This window comes from Solanum stenotomum, unplaced genomic scaffold, assembly GCF_019186545.1.
Source record: "Solanum stenotomum isolate F172 unplaced genomic scaffold, ASM1918654v1 scaffold20321, whole genome shotgun sequence".
Lineage (NCBI taxonomy): Eukaryota > Viridiplantae > Streptophyta > Magnoliopsida > Solanales > Solanaceae > Solanum > Solanum stenotomum.
In genome coordinates, this window is record NW_026025972.1 from 1 (window position 1) to 14,588 (window position 14,588).

The window sequence follows — 14,588 nt, forward strand, 5'->3', positions numbered from 1 at the left end:
CTCCTCTCTTTGAAAGAAGGGGCGCTTCTTTTTCTATTTCATAAAACATTCATAATCGTAAAAAAGAAAAGGTTCTCTATTGACTGGTATCTTTATTTCACATTCTTTTTGATTCATCAAATCTATACCTATAGAATTTGATAATCGGCTGTTCTGTAGAAATGAAGAAAGAAAATTAATGGTGTGTTAGTAGAGGTTATGATAGGGTTTGGGGAGAAACAAATTCCCTACTCTTAGTTAAATGCATAAATGGAGAATGGAGAACGCCTTGGAGATTGGACAAATTGATTCAAGAAGCACAACAAATAGTTGAATCTCATGGATTTGTCATCAGTCATTGCTTCAGGGAAGCCAACAAACCTGCTAATATATTAGCATCCAGGAGTTATAGTGTTGATGCAATACACGAGTTCAACTCTTTCTCTGATCTCCCGAGGGAAGTTAGGGGATTAATTAACACGGATAGATGGGAGCTCCCTTCCTTCAGAATGCAACAGGTTAAACCTTCTAATTTTATTTACGAACCCCCCTGAATCCTCTTTGTCAAGGAATCACGTTAGTAGGGTAATAGCTAACTTAGACTCCCCCCCTTCTTTTGGTGTAACTTGTAGAGTTTATCTAACTCTAGTTCTACCTTGTAGAGTTTATCTAACTCTAGTTCTACCCCAAGATCTTGTATTAAGTTTGGTATACCAAACTTCAAAATGTAATTTTTTCATATCAATGATCATTGGAGGCAGTTAAAAAAAAAAAGATAAATATAAGAATTAAATTTCTATTTATGCTTAAAAAAAATGAACTCCATGATTTCACTATTCTTCTTCCGTTTCTTCTACTTCTTCACATCTATCAATTTATAATATAAAAAAAAACTATGTGTACCATTCTATTAATATCCGTGAATGTCAACATTTGATATTACATATCTATTGGCATACATAATTCTACACCATCCAAAAAAGAAGTGGAAGAGAAAGATAAAGTATATTGTTATAAGAAGAAAGGTCATGCAACAAATATTTTTTCTCAAAATAATAGACTTTTTGAAAGGATATTATACTATAATTCCTTTTACAAAAAAGATACATGCTGAGAAAAAATTAACTTGATTGAGAAATTTATAGGAAGAGTGATGAGTGTTCAAAGGCCAAGAAAAATAATTTAGAAAAATTTTCTATTTATTGAATTCATACTAAATTAAGAAAAGAGTAAAGGAAGAATTATTTGAAGAAAAAATCAATTTATTTATAGAATTCATAAAATTAGAAGGAGAATAAAAAAAATTATGATTTGAAAGGAGCCAAAATTAGTGCTCACATTATTTATTTCAACCTTTTTATTCTATTAATTTCTTTTTTTATTACAAGTATTTTCTTGATTTATATTTTATTTATGTGTCTGTAATTTAAAGTTTACTTCTTTAACATATATATATATATATATGTACACCCCCGCTACAAATTTGTGTAGTAATATTCAATGACACACTTAGTTTTTGTTAAATGTCCAAATAATATTTAGTGAATGGGACCATTTCATTATTTATGACTATTAAATTAATTAAAAATTTTACATTTATTCATATTATAATAAAAGGAAAGCAAAGAACTATTATAAACTAGTTCTAATTAGCAATATATAAATATATAAATACTACTTAACGGTATAACAATTTTTAAACTATAAATAAGATATTTATTATTTGTCTTTTTAATTTTTTTTGGGCTTTTTCCTAATTTTAGAAGACGAAAATGTTTACCTTATATTTGAAATGATTATATTTAATTACTTTCATTATCAATGCCATCAATTTCTTTTTCTACCTTTCCTTAATTTCATCATTAATGCCATTTGCTTTAATTACTCATTTTCCTTTGTTCGTTTTATCTTCTTTTATTTATTTATTTATTTAACCTAAGAAATTAACTATTATAACTTTATAAGCATTGTATTTTATTTTTTACAAAATTTAATTTGTCATTTTTTTGAATCTTTACCTCATTTCTTCTTCTAAAGATCTATATTTATATATAATACTAAAATTGAACAGTAAAAATTTGAAATGACATGTCTCATTGGATAGTATTACTATTTATTTTTCATAATTTTAAACTTTTTATATTTACTTTCTCATTAATTATTGACATTTATTTAATTTTTCAAATCTCTTTCTTTTCTTCCCCTTCTTCCATCTTCTTCGAAATTAAAAATAAATATAATTTTCTTCAGTATCGTCATTTATTTCCTTAAAATGCCTCTCTTGCCACTTTCTTCTATCATTTTTTATACTTTAAATAAAATTATCTTAATATAGTCAACTATTAAAATTCCTTATATATTTATGAATTTTTAAGAAGGGAGAAAATCATGTAATAATTGAGAATATTAATATTGATTAGTATAATTTAACCTTTTTCTCAAATTTTTATTTAGAATTTCAATAAAATCTCCTCACTTCATTTCTCTAACCATAAAAGTAGTTATTATACAATTAAGAGTGTTAAATTACATTTAAATTATTATTTTATATTTTATCCTTTCAAATTAAAGTGAGGTGGCATGTCTCATTGGGCAATATCGCTATTTTTTTTTTCTCATAATTTTGAATTATTTAAAAAAAAAAGATGATCAAAGAAATTGTGAAAAAAAATCTATTCTTTCTTCATTAATTATTAACATTTATTTCTTTTCTCTCTTTTCTTTTTCTTCCGTTTTCTTTCAAATAAAAGATAATGTTTTTTTCTTATTATTGCTATTTATTTCATTTCCTTAAATGCCTCTCATCAATCTATTAATTTATTTTGCTATTTTCTTCTCTTTATTTTTTCTATAAATAAAACTTTCTTAACATACTCAATATTAAAATTTCTTATATAATTATGAGGTCTAAAAAAAGAGGAAATCATGTATAATAGAGAATATTAATATTGAATGAGTAATAATTTAGCTGGTATATCAGGTTTGTATATATTTAGAATTTCAATATAATCTTCTTCACTTCATTTCTTCAATCATTCAAATAAGGTGTAATGTTTTAGAAATTGTAACCAATCAATCCATGAGTTCCAACAAAAAGATTTATATTTATAATTTTATATTTTTATCTAGATTAAATTTATAAAAGAAATATTTATTTATTCACTAGGCATTAGTATGTAACATTAGCATAAAATAGATGTATTTAATTAAAGGAAAAATTACGAGAGTATTCTATTTAAGACTTTAAATTACATAATATTATTCTAGTCTTTTTATTTATAACATTAACATTTTAATTATAAATATGAAAACTTATTATAAAATAAATAGCTACACAATTTAAGACCTATTTTATTGGTTAGTGACCTGATTTTATGGGAATATATTTTACCTTTTACTTTATTTTATTTAATTTTAGAATCTTAGTCACAATTATATTTGGATACGTTTTCGTTAATAAATATCTCATTTTCTTTCTCTTGTTACCCTTTTCACGAAGTTATAACAATTAAATGACATTCATCGTACTTTTTATTGGTATTAATATTGGATTGCACTAATTTTATATTTCAATATCATCTTTATCAAGACAGATTTGTCTCTCCTTCTTGAAAATATTAAGCAACAATTTATTTTCCTTCCTTTTCTTCTTTTCAAAATCATCTCTAATAACACAAATAAATTATTTTTTCTTCTTGGAAAAATCGACTATGAGTAGAAAAATTGCTATAGATAATACTCTCAGAAAAAGTCCCGTTTAAGAAATATCTCATTAAGAATTTTGATTTTTCTTCATACTCTCCCCACCCCCCTCAAAATTACACATTTTTGAGGAAAAATCACAAAAATATACTATTTAATAACTTAATTTACATAATATTATTTTAATTTTTTTATTTACAATATTAACATTCTGATTCTTCGTAATCATAGGTTCATACAATATTCAATCATGCATCTTAACCTCAATAAATGAGTCACATATAATATTTAATTATAATAATATTAACATTATCTACGATAAAGATTACATAACTTAATATATACGTATAATGCACATGTCGTCGAAAAACTAATATAATAAAAAAGATATAACACAACCTTATCAACATTGAGGTAGTAAAGGGATGGTGAGTGTTCAACATCATCAAAAAAACTTGCTAGGTCCACAATCATCAAAATTTAATCATACTTTGTTGTTTGATTATATTCCCTATTAATGGAATCCGGCAGAGATGAGACGTTCACTTAAATTTTTTTTTTTAAAATTATTATTTATATACGATTATTTATTTTATCTATATAATTACATGTTGAAATATCCTTTGACTATTTCCTATATTTACTTTTCATACATATTTTAATTTTCCTTAATAAAAAATTTGACTTAGATATAGATTACGTCTAAGTAAGAAACTATAGATGATAAAATGTTAACGTCCTTCGAGTTGTTATATTCTAACCCATCAATTTGAATTTCTGACTTTTTGTGAATTGTGTTAATTTTAAATCACTTTGCCTAATCTTGCTGCAGCCATATCTACTAAAATACTTTCTTCGTTTATTTTTATTTATTAAATATTTTAAAGATATTTTATTTATTTATAATTTAGAGCAATTTTTTTAATTTTACTTTTTATATTAATTACTTATTTTTTTCAATTACTTCTTAATATCTACACTATACTTTAATTAATATAAATATTATAATGAATTTCATATTAATCATCATGATTTTTTTGATATAAAGTCAAAGTGGACGTGGATAACATTTTTTAATAGTTTTACATGTCTTTTTCATTTTCTTGAAATGACAAAATTAAATATGTTTTTGGAAGAAAGAACAAAGATATTGTTTCAAAAAAAAAAAGTTATTATTTTATGTTAAGATATTCTAAAAAGAAAAGTATGTGATTTGAGATTTTGTAAATCTTGAACTCCCATAAGAAAATATTTTATTTATATATAATTAAAATTATTTTATACACATATATATAATAAATATTAAATTTTTTATTTATTTTTATATTTTTTTTTTTATATATTTTAAATTCACTTAAATAAAAGTTCTGACTCTACTGTTATTATGTCAAAGTTATTGTAGCTAATGTTGACATTCTTCTTATCACGTTCTATTGCTTGCCTACTAAAACTTCAATAAGGTTGAAAATAATATAATTATCATATTCCTCTCTACAATAATTACAATTAAAATAATTCGGCAAACAAAGCAAAAACAACGGCTCCACATAAAATATTGTCACTAGAGCGTACTACACAAATAACATCTTTCTAGCTGCCTACCTCATTTTTGTCCATAAGTCAATTGAATTACTCTTTTTATTTATTTTTACTTATCACATTTCATTTTATGAAAGTTAAATTATATAATTTTGATTAATATTTTAAAATTATATCTTTTCATTATATTAATATGAGAAGAACTGTGACTTAGAGTATTTTTTTTATAATTTTTAAATATTTAAATTTTAAAATGGAAATACGGAATTAATTAAATTCAATTTAACTTCAAAAATTTGAGCAATCTTAATTATAAAGAATTGAGCGAAAAACTTATATAATAGATTATAAGATTACTTTGACTATGTTAAATGATAGTATTTATATAATCTGAAATTTATGTTTTATATAAAGTTTAATTACAAGAATTAATTTCAACTAAATATTTATTTTTTATTATTGTACCAAGGTATAATTGAATTCAATTTATTTTTCGTACCATTATTATAGTAAATAAAATAAATTCATTGTTATTAATGTAATAAAAAAAAAATTACATAATATCATGTCCACAAATAATAACTCACCTAACATAAGGAACTAGAAGAAAAAATTAGCCTATTTCGAATAGTGTAAGAAATATTTTTGGCCTTTTCCCAATTTGTCTTTGCTACAAAAACCCACTTCCCAAAAAACAATCTATAAAAAAGCATATGCATCAACCTTTTGAAGAACTTATAATTGAACCAAAAATAACCATCCTTTCTCTTACCAAAAATGGAGTTTTTCAACTTAATCTCCATTTCCCTTTTTGTATTTTTCCTCTTTTTATTAAAGAAATTGAAGAATTCCAATAGCCAAATTAACAAAAGATTGCCTCCTGGTCCATGGAAATTACCATTTGTTGGAAGTATGTTTCATATGGTTGGTGGACTTCCACATCGTGTCCTTAGAGATTTAGCCAAAAAATATGGTCCAATTATGCACCTTCAACTAGGTGAAGTTTCTCTAGTTGTTGTTACTTCTTCTAACATGGCCAAACAAGTACTAAAATCTCATGACCTCGCTTTTGCATCTAGGCCAAGACTTTTGGCCTCCGAAATTATCTTGTATAATTGTACAGATATTGCATTTTGCCCATATGGTGATTACTGGAGACAGATGCGCAAAATTTGTGTCTTTGAAGTGCTTAGTGGAAAAAATGTTCGGTCAGTCAGTTCAATTAGACAAGATGAAACTCTTCGTCTAGTTGAATTTTTTAGATCATCATCCTCAGGTGAGCCAGTTAATGTAACAAAAAGGATTTCGTTATTCACAAGCTTTATAATATGTCGATCAGCATTTGGGACGATATTCAAGGAGCAAGATGAATTTATACGAGTAATGAAAAATGTGACATCCTTATTGGAAGGGTTCAGTGTGGCTGACATATTTCCATCATTGAAATTTCTTCATGTGTTAAGTGGAATGAAAGGTAAAATGATGTATCTCCACCATAAGGTAGATACCATTGTTGAGAATGTTATAAATGAGCACAAGAAAAATCTTGTAATTGGCAAGACTAATGGTGAATTAGGAGGTGAAGATTTAATTGATGTACTATTGAGACTTATGGAAGATGGAGACCTTCAATTTCCAATCACCAATGACAACATCAAAGCTATTGTTTATGTAAGTACTTACTATAGACTATACAATTTTGCCTAATTATTATTTAACATATACTTGAGGTGTGTTTGGTATGAAAGAAATATATTTTAGATTTTTTTTTTTTTAAAAAAGGAGTCTCTTACTTATTTTTTGACGTTTGATAAATAAATAAAAATAATTTGTATAATCTAGGTAAATATTATCGCGATGAAAATAGAGAGTAGGAGTGTAGGGGTGGTGGTATAGGAGTTTTGTCAAACAATTCAAACAATTAGATAAATAACACGTGTGAATGAATTTAACCTTGTAACTTGCTCTCAAATGTAGGACATGTTTGCAGCAGGAACAGAAACAACATCAACCACAATTGACTGGGCCATGGTGGAAATGATTAAGAATTCAAATATACTTTTCAAAGCTCAAGCAGAGGTAAGGGAAGCCTTTAGAGGAAAAGAAACTTTTGATGAAAATAATGTCGAAGAATTGAAATACCTAAAACTAATCATTAAAGAAACTTTAAGACTCCACCCTCCGCTTCCACTTATGCTCCCAAGAGAATGTAGGGAAGAAGTAGATATAGATGGCTGTACTATTCCTTCGAAAACAAAATTAATAGTTAATGTATGGGCTATTGGAAGAGATCCAAAAGATTGGGATGATGCAGAAAGCTTTAAACCTGAGAGATTTGAGCAAAGTTCGGTAGATTTTGTTGGTAATAATTTTGAATTTCTTCCATTTGGTAGTGGAAGGAGGATTTGTCCTGGAATATCATTTGGTTTAGCTAATGTATATTTGCCTTTAGCTAACTTATTATATCACTTTGATTGGAAACTTCCTCCTGGAATTAAATCAAGTGATCTTGACATGACTGAGTCGGACGGAGCAAGTTGTACTAGAAAGAGTAACCTTCACCTGATCATGACTCCCTATCAACCTTCTCAAGAGTGACTCAATGGCATCAAATTTTATTTTAAGAAAGATTTAAAGTAATTTTTTTTTACACTAATGTAGTGATTGGCCTTATAAAGCTCATTACGTGTAACGTGTTGCTTCTCCCTCTCCCTCTTGCTTTTAATTTATATCTTCTTATGGTATTGTATGCTTTCACTTATTGTAACATATATATATGTATCTTTGTTATATCGTAAATGTATCATGATAGTTATATACATAAAATGCCATGTTACCCCCCCCCCCCCCAACTTAACTAGTGGTTGTGTTTGCTATTAATATGTACTGATGTATATCAAGAAAATTGATGGACATGGTCAGATTTTTAAAGAAAATTGATATCAATTAAATTGATGGACTATACCTCGTAAGTTTGGCCTTCGTTGATTTCACTTAATCGATAGGTTGATTTTTTAGAAATGCTAGAAAATGCAATTACTTAAAATCAAATTCATGTATTTTTATTGTTTTCATTTATATTCTTCATTTGCACTTTTGCACTTTAAAAAACTTATAGAAATCCTCAATTTTTGTAAAAATAAAAGATAAAAAACGATAGATTGCATAAGTTTATTTTTATGCGAAAAAAGGTGTGTGTTAGTCGATTTTCTTAAAGTCTGTCAGATTTCTTTTATTTATTATTTTCAAAAAAACATACAAACAAATATCGACAAAGCAAGTAATTAAGTTTTCCATCAACTTTTTAGACCAACTATGTCTGTCAATTTTGTCTTTGCATTATTGTCAAGTTTCTAGCAATATGTATTGAGTTGAGTTTGTGTGGTAGAGATTGAATAATTATGATATTAATCCCAATATTTAATTTTTAACATGATTGTGACATATGTGGTGCGATGAGTGACAAATTAGCCACCAGCAAAATATATGTAGACACTTGGGCGTAATTTCATTTGAATACAAGTTATGATGGGATTAATTATTTTGAGATTAATTATCTTGAGATTGTTTTTTTATTGACCGTTAGGTTTGTTGTATTAAAACTACTAAGGAAAACTTTCGCAAATAACCACTATAATAAATTTAATTATGCTTCATAACTATACTAAAAAAACTATCTATTGTTCAATGTGAGCCTCTCTGAGAAAAAATGTTAGGCAGGATCTCTTCATAGACAACAAAGTTCGTCTTGCTCTTTGAATATGTCACGACCCGAATTCACAAGTCGTGATGGCACCTATGTTCCCAACCAATAGGTAAGCCAATCCAACATATTTACTAATTATGATTAACTAATGAGGTAAAAGGTAAACAACGAGTAAAAATTCCAACACTAAGTTCTTTATAAATATGAGATGCGGAAAGCTAAAATACTACCCAAGAATTGGTGTCATAAGTACAAGAGCCTCTAAATATGATGCAAGTCTGAAACCAAATGACAATTTCAAACATGAGGGATATTCTATCTGAATACTAAAATAACAGAATAAATAAAAGGTAGAGGGAGGTGTGGGCCACGGAACAGCCAAGCAGCTCACCACAACTCCAAGATACTCCAAGCTCGGACTCAAAAAACTCCACGAGATGTGCTCGTACTCAAAATTGAATCTGCACCACAAAGAGTGCAACAAGTGTAGTATGAGTACGAAACCACGTGTACCCAGTATATCTCATATACCGACAACGAAGAAATAGTGATAGGAGTTTACATAATAAAAATAAGTATTTTACTTATGCAAGTCTGTAGTACGCTTATCAATCGAGTTTCATCAAAATAAGGATAATCAAACTTCACATAATGTACAACCACTAATAAAGCACATAATCAACAATAATAAATGATGTAATGAGATGCAGTGCAATGTGACACCATGAAATGATATGCCTCAGAATGCCAAGTACTCTCTCAACCGTATATACATGATACTCCTCGAAAATACATCGAGAGTTCATGACCCATGGGGGACTCGCAAGGTCCATATACCAACACACACGATCTCCACGTGTCTGTGCGGACAATCTCAACGCACTAACATAAAATCAAACAATTTCTGCACGGACGATCTCCACGTGCCCAAAATATAATCTTAGCATCTCACCATCCCCAGCACGGACGATCTCCACGTGCCCAACTTATACTCAATCTCATGTCAATGCATGTGCACAATATAATCTCAAATAAAGGGGATGATGATGCATCTCAATCAATCAAATATCAGCATAATACATAACCACCTCAAACATCACAAGTATACGGGTTCAAATAAGAACTCAATCACACAAAATAATCAGTCAATAATATATCAGCTAATGCCCATATGCTTTGGCATTCTCGGATTAAATCCGCATTCTATAGTAATAAACTTTCCATTTATAACACCGGTACTTGTACCAATGCCCGTCACATCATTGGTACGAGACCCCCATCTTTCGCCCTTACCCATTGTGTATTCCATTTTTTTAAATCTTTAAATTAGGAAAACGTCCTCCAACGAGGTCTAAAGTTCTTAACATACCTTGAATGTCGAACACGTGCCACAAATCCTCAAGATTTTTCCTTCCCCTTTCGCAAAGCTTCAGAATGTTCCCAATCTACCAATTACGAAATATTTGTAAGCATGCGAGTTCATAGAAACCCATATTATTATATGTCTATCCTAGACCCAAAACTCACTCATATCTCTAATCAAGCTCCTAATTATTACCTAAAGATTCTCCCTCCATCCTAATAATTCCAGAAAAGGCACAACGTTGCAGCCTTTCAATTTTCCAATTTGGAACCATCTTTTATTTCCTAATACCAATCTAATTGCTAAAATATACACTACTAAAAAAACAACGTTTAGCGACGAATTTTAGCGACAGATTTGTAACAGAATAGCAATTTCATTGCAAGAATAACAAATAATTTTTTGAGTTATGACATAGCGACGGATTGGCGATGGAATATTTATTACGTCGCTAACTATTAGCGCGAAATTTTGTGGCTCTAATTTTCCTACGAATTTAGCAACAAAATAGGTGTCACAAATTCAATTAATATTTCGCAATGGATTTACTAACGAAAATGATGTTGCTAAACTTTTAAATATTTTTTTATAAATTTTATACTATATAGTGACGGAATAATCCGTCATTAAAATTTATTCTGGATAAATATATTTATTTGTTAGCGACGAATTTTATATCCGTTGCTAAATCCGTTGCTAATGTATTTTTATGTGCCATTTATTCTAGGGCTTAAATTCATTTACATCGTTTTTGGTCTCCAGAACTAAGCTCTCTCCTTCTTCAATGGAGCTCTCATATGAGAACTGAGCTCTCTTCTTCTTCTTCTTCCATCTGTGACAAAGGATCAAGTAAGCCCTCCTCTTCTTCATCTTCTTCTTCTTCTTCTTGTTCTTCTTCCATGCTCATTCTTCTTCACCTCTTTCTATCTATAGATTGGGGTTTATATTGAACTCATTTTTTCTCTTTATCTTCAGCAGCTCAACCTTTAAATTTTTGGAGAAATCGTCAATATTTTCTAAGAAGTAAGTACTCTTAGTTTGATGAATTAGTTACGAAATCAATGTTTTTTGTTTGGTTTCTATTTTTCTTTGAGGAACGTTATTTTCTTGCATAGAACAAGAACAAAATCAACTATTCAACGATTTTTGCGTAGTATTTGAAATGGGGTTTTATGAGTTTTTAACTCTCAACTCTTTCACTTCATTAAGCTCGAAGTGAGGTTGGGGTATTTTTAAATTAGGGTTTTAGAAGTTTGGGTGTACTGAAATTAGGGGTTTTTAGAACTTAGGTTTTTAGGAAAAAAGGGGTTAGGGTTCTGATTTGGATGCATATTGCTGATTTGCTGAAAATAGGAGTTTTTAAAACTTAGATTTCAGGAAAAAAGGGGTTAGGGTTCTGATTTGGATGCATATTGCTGATTTAATGAAAATAAGAGTTTTTTTTTGTGTGCCTGCCATAGTTTGTTGTGTTTCTCATCCAAGTGCACATGTACGTGCTCTCAGTACATCAGTTCTTCATGACTTTATGTATGCTGGTTCAGTAAAACCAAGTGTGAAAGAAGTAGAAGATGTAAATGCCATCCACAATCTTTCTTATCAGTACCTTAGCATAAGCATCATTGACTGGAAAACGGATATTGGGAAGTCTTTGATGTGTGAAGCTAATAATCGGTTTGAAAATGGAATGTTTGCTCAATTTCTTGATACTGCTGCTAGGGAATTAGGTTGTACTATATCAGTCTGAAAACTCACTTTTCTGGGGCATATATTAGGTCTCGTTGTACCATACCTATCTTGTAAAAGTCACTTTTAGTTTAGAAAATATATTTTAGAGTCCTTTCACTCATCCGTGATTGTTGTACAATGACATGTAGATAGTCCCACTTGTTTTGTTTTTCATTTGGCACATATTATGTTTGTTGTACTTCCAAATACAAACATGATTGTGGAAATAAGTAGATGTAGTTGTCTAATATTTGAGTGACCTACAAAGGGCTGGCTCAACTTTAGAATTGAATTTTTCCTACCATGTAATAACCGTCTTACTTTGTATTATACATTCAGCAGATAAAAATCATCTATGCAGTTTTGTTTTCCTTTCATTTCCTTGTTGATCTGCTTACTGATTTAGATAACTAATGGTTATGTGAATAGTCTTGTGATCTAGTAATGTGATTAACTTTTGTGCTAACTAGTCTCACATTCTTCCATTTATTGATGACTTAGGAGGAGTCTTGTCTAACTTTCATTATTTGTGCATCCAACTCGTGACTCAATCTCTCCGTTAAAAGGTATCTCTTTTTTTCTCTCCCTTCCCTGCCCCTACAGTAGCTTTTTTCCCCAGAAAAGGTGGTGATTTGATTTTCTATTTATATGTTTGTTTGGTTCATTATTTGTGGTAATAAATATTGTTGGTGTAATATTGCTTAGAAGACTACTTTTAAGGTTGATTTTGATTCAATTTTAGGCTTTTTGGAATTCTATGATATAGAACTTCTATTTGGTTTGTGAGTGATATTCTGAAGAGATTCTTTTTATTTTTCTCACTTGAAATGTTCTCGAGTTGAGAGTAAAAGAAAACAGCTTCTCTATCTGATTAAAAAAGTATTAGATTAGATATTTGATAAACACCAAAGTTTTCTATCCAACGAGAGAATAATCAGTTTATACATTATAAAGTATAGTCTAAAGGTATTATAATGAGTTGCTATGTTCAATCACTTAGAGATATGTGGGAAATACTATCAACAACAAATTGCCCAAGATCTTGGCTAGTCACTGAAGTCATTAATGCAATTATGCAAACTCAGGATAGATTATATGAAGCTTCAAAAATATATGTTGAAATACGGGATTCAGGCAGTTAGATAGTGATCCTTACAAAGGGATTACTGATAAGTTAAATGCATCCTGACAACAACTCATTAATATTAAGTGTTTGTTGGTTATTTTTTCTATTGTTGTTGTTCCTTGTTCTTGTTAATAGCTAAGGTAATATAATGGTCAAATGTTGCAGACAACTACTACTAAAATCTTATCATCAGGATCTGGTTGATATTCACTCGAAGTAAGCCTTGATCTTCACATGTTATCTGTTAGTTGGCTTTAAACATATTTTTTTAGATTTTATTCACCTTTCTCTTACCATATAAGGGTAGAGGGACTAATCTGATAAGTCCCATAGTTAGACTAAATTCTTTATTAATTGGAGGTAGTGGTAGATATTAGAAACTGATTATGTAGTAAATAGTATATACTTATACAATTATAAGAGAATATGAATCGTTACACTTAAGGAGTAAAAGCGAAGTCAGGGGCATATATATACATACCTTGATAGTTTGATAATTCTCTTATGTTCTATTTCGCTGTTCCTATTTTGACCCAAGGCTTTGCTACTTCAGGTATTTTAACTGAAATACACCAATCTGGAATATTAGTACCTGCTCTTCAATCTTTAATTGGCTATAAACATATTTTTTTCAAATTTTATTCACCTTTCTCTTACCATATAAGGGTAGATGGACTGATTTAATAGGTCCCATAGTTAAACTAAATTCTTTATTAATTGGAGGTGGTGGTAGATTTAGAAACTGATAAAGTAGTAAATAGTATATACTTATACAATTATAAGAGAAGCTGAATCGTTACACTAATATGGAACAAAAGCAAAGTTAGGGGTATATATATACATACCTTGATAGTTTGAGAATTTTCTGGTGTAGTTGTTTTTGGTGCTTTTCTAGTCGTGTTTGAGTGTATTTGTTGCTGCTAATGCATGTGTTGTTTTGATGCTTTTCCGCTGCAATTTTAGTGTTGTTTTAGTACGAGTCTAGTGTTGTTTTAGTGTGACTCTAGTGCAATTGTTTTTGGTGCAATTCTAGTCGTCTTTTAGAGTGTATTTGTTGCTGCTGTTTTGGTATAATGCAGGTATTGTTTTGATGCTTTTCTGCTGCAATTTTAGTGTTGTTTTAGTACGATTCTAGTGTTGTTTTAGTGTGACTCTAGTGCAGTTGTTTTTAGAGCTTTTCTAGTCGTTTTTAGAGCATATTTGTTGCTGCTATTTTGGTGTAATTCTAGTCCAATATGCCACTGAAGTCACAGCTTATGTTGAGTCCAATAAGATCAAGAAACTTACTGTGTTGAGCTGCATATTTATCCCAGCTTATTTTGCTTTTGCCTCTCCTTCATATTGCATTACCATAGCTTGCCATGATCCTATGACACACTGAACATGAAAATTAACACAATCAGAAAGGTATCATTTAGTCATTTGCTATTCTTATTTATGATATTTTA

General features: G+C 29.1%; 1 protein-coding gene across 1 annotated transcript; it reads left to right on the plus strand.

Moving 5' to 3' along the window:
• Nucleotides 1–5,933: 5,933 nt before the first annotated feature.
• LOC125850897 (premnaspirodiene oxygenase-like) lies at nt 5,934–8,018 on the plus strand. The gene is made up of 2 exons (XM_049530729.1): nt 5,934–6,891; nt 7,198–8,018. Exons 1-2 carry the CDS (start codon nt 5,998–6,000, stop codon nt 7,816–7,818), a joined length of 1,515 nt encoding a protein of 504 aa, XP_049386686.1. The 5' UTR covers nt 5,934–5,997; the 3' UTR covers nt 7,819–8,018.
• Nucleotides 8,019–14,588: the final 6,570 nt, after the last annotated feature.

Coding starts and splice junctions, on each gene's coding strand:
- LOC125850897 (XM_049530729.1), top strand. CDS start 5,998: ATGGAGTTTTTCAACTTAATCTCCATTTCCCTTTTTGTATTTTTCCTC. Junction 6,892..7,197: donor ACATCAAAGCTATTGTTTAT/GTAAGTACTTAC, acceptor TCTCAAATGTAG/GACATGTTTGCAGCAGGAAC.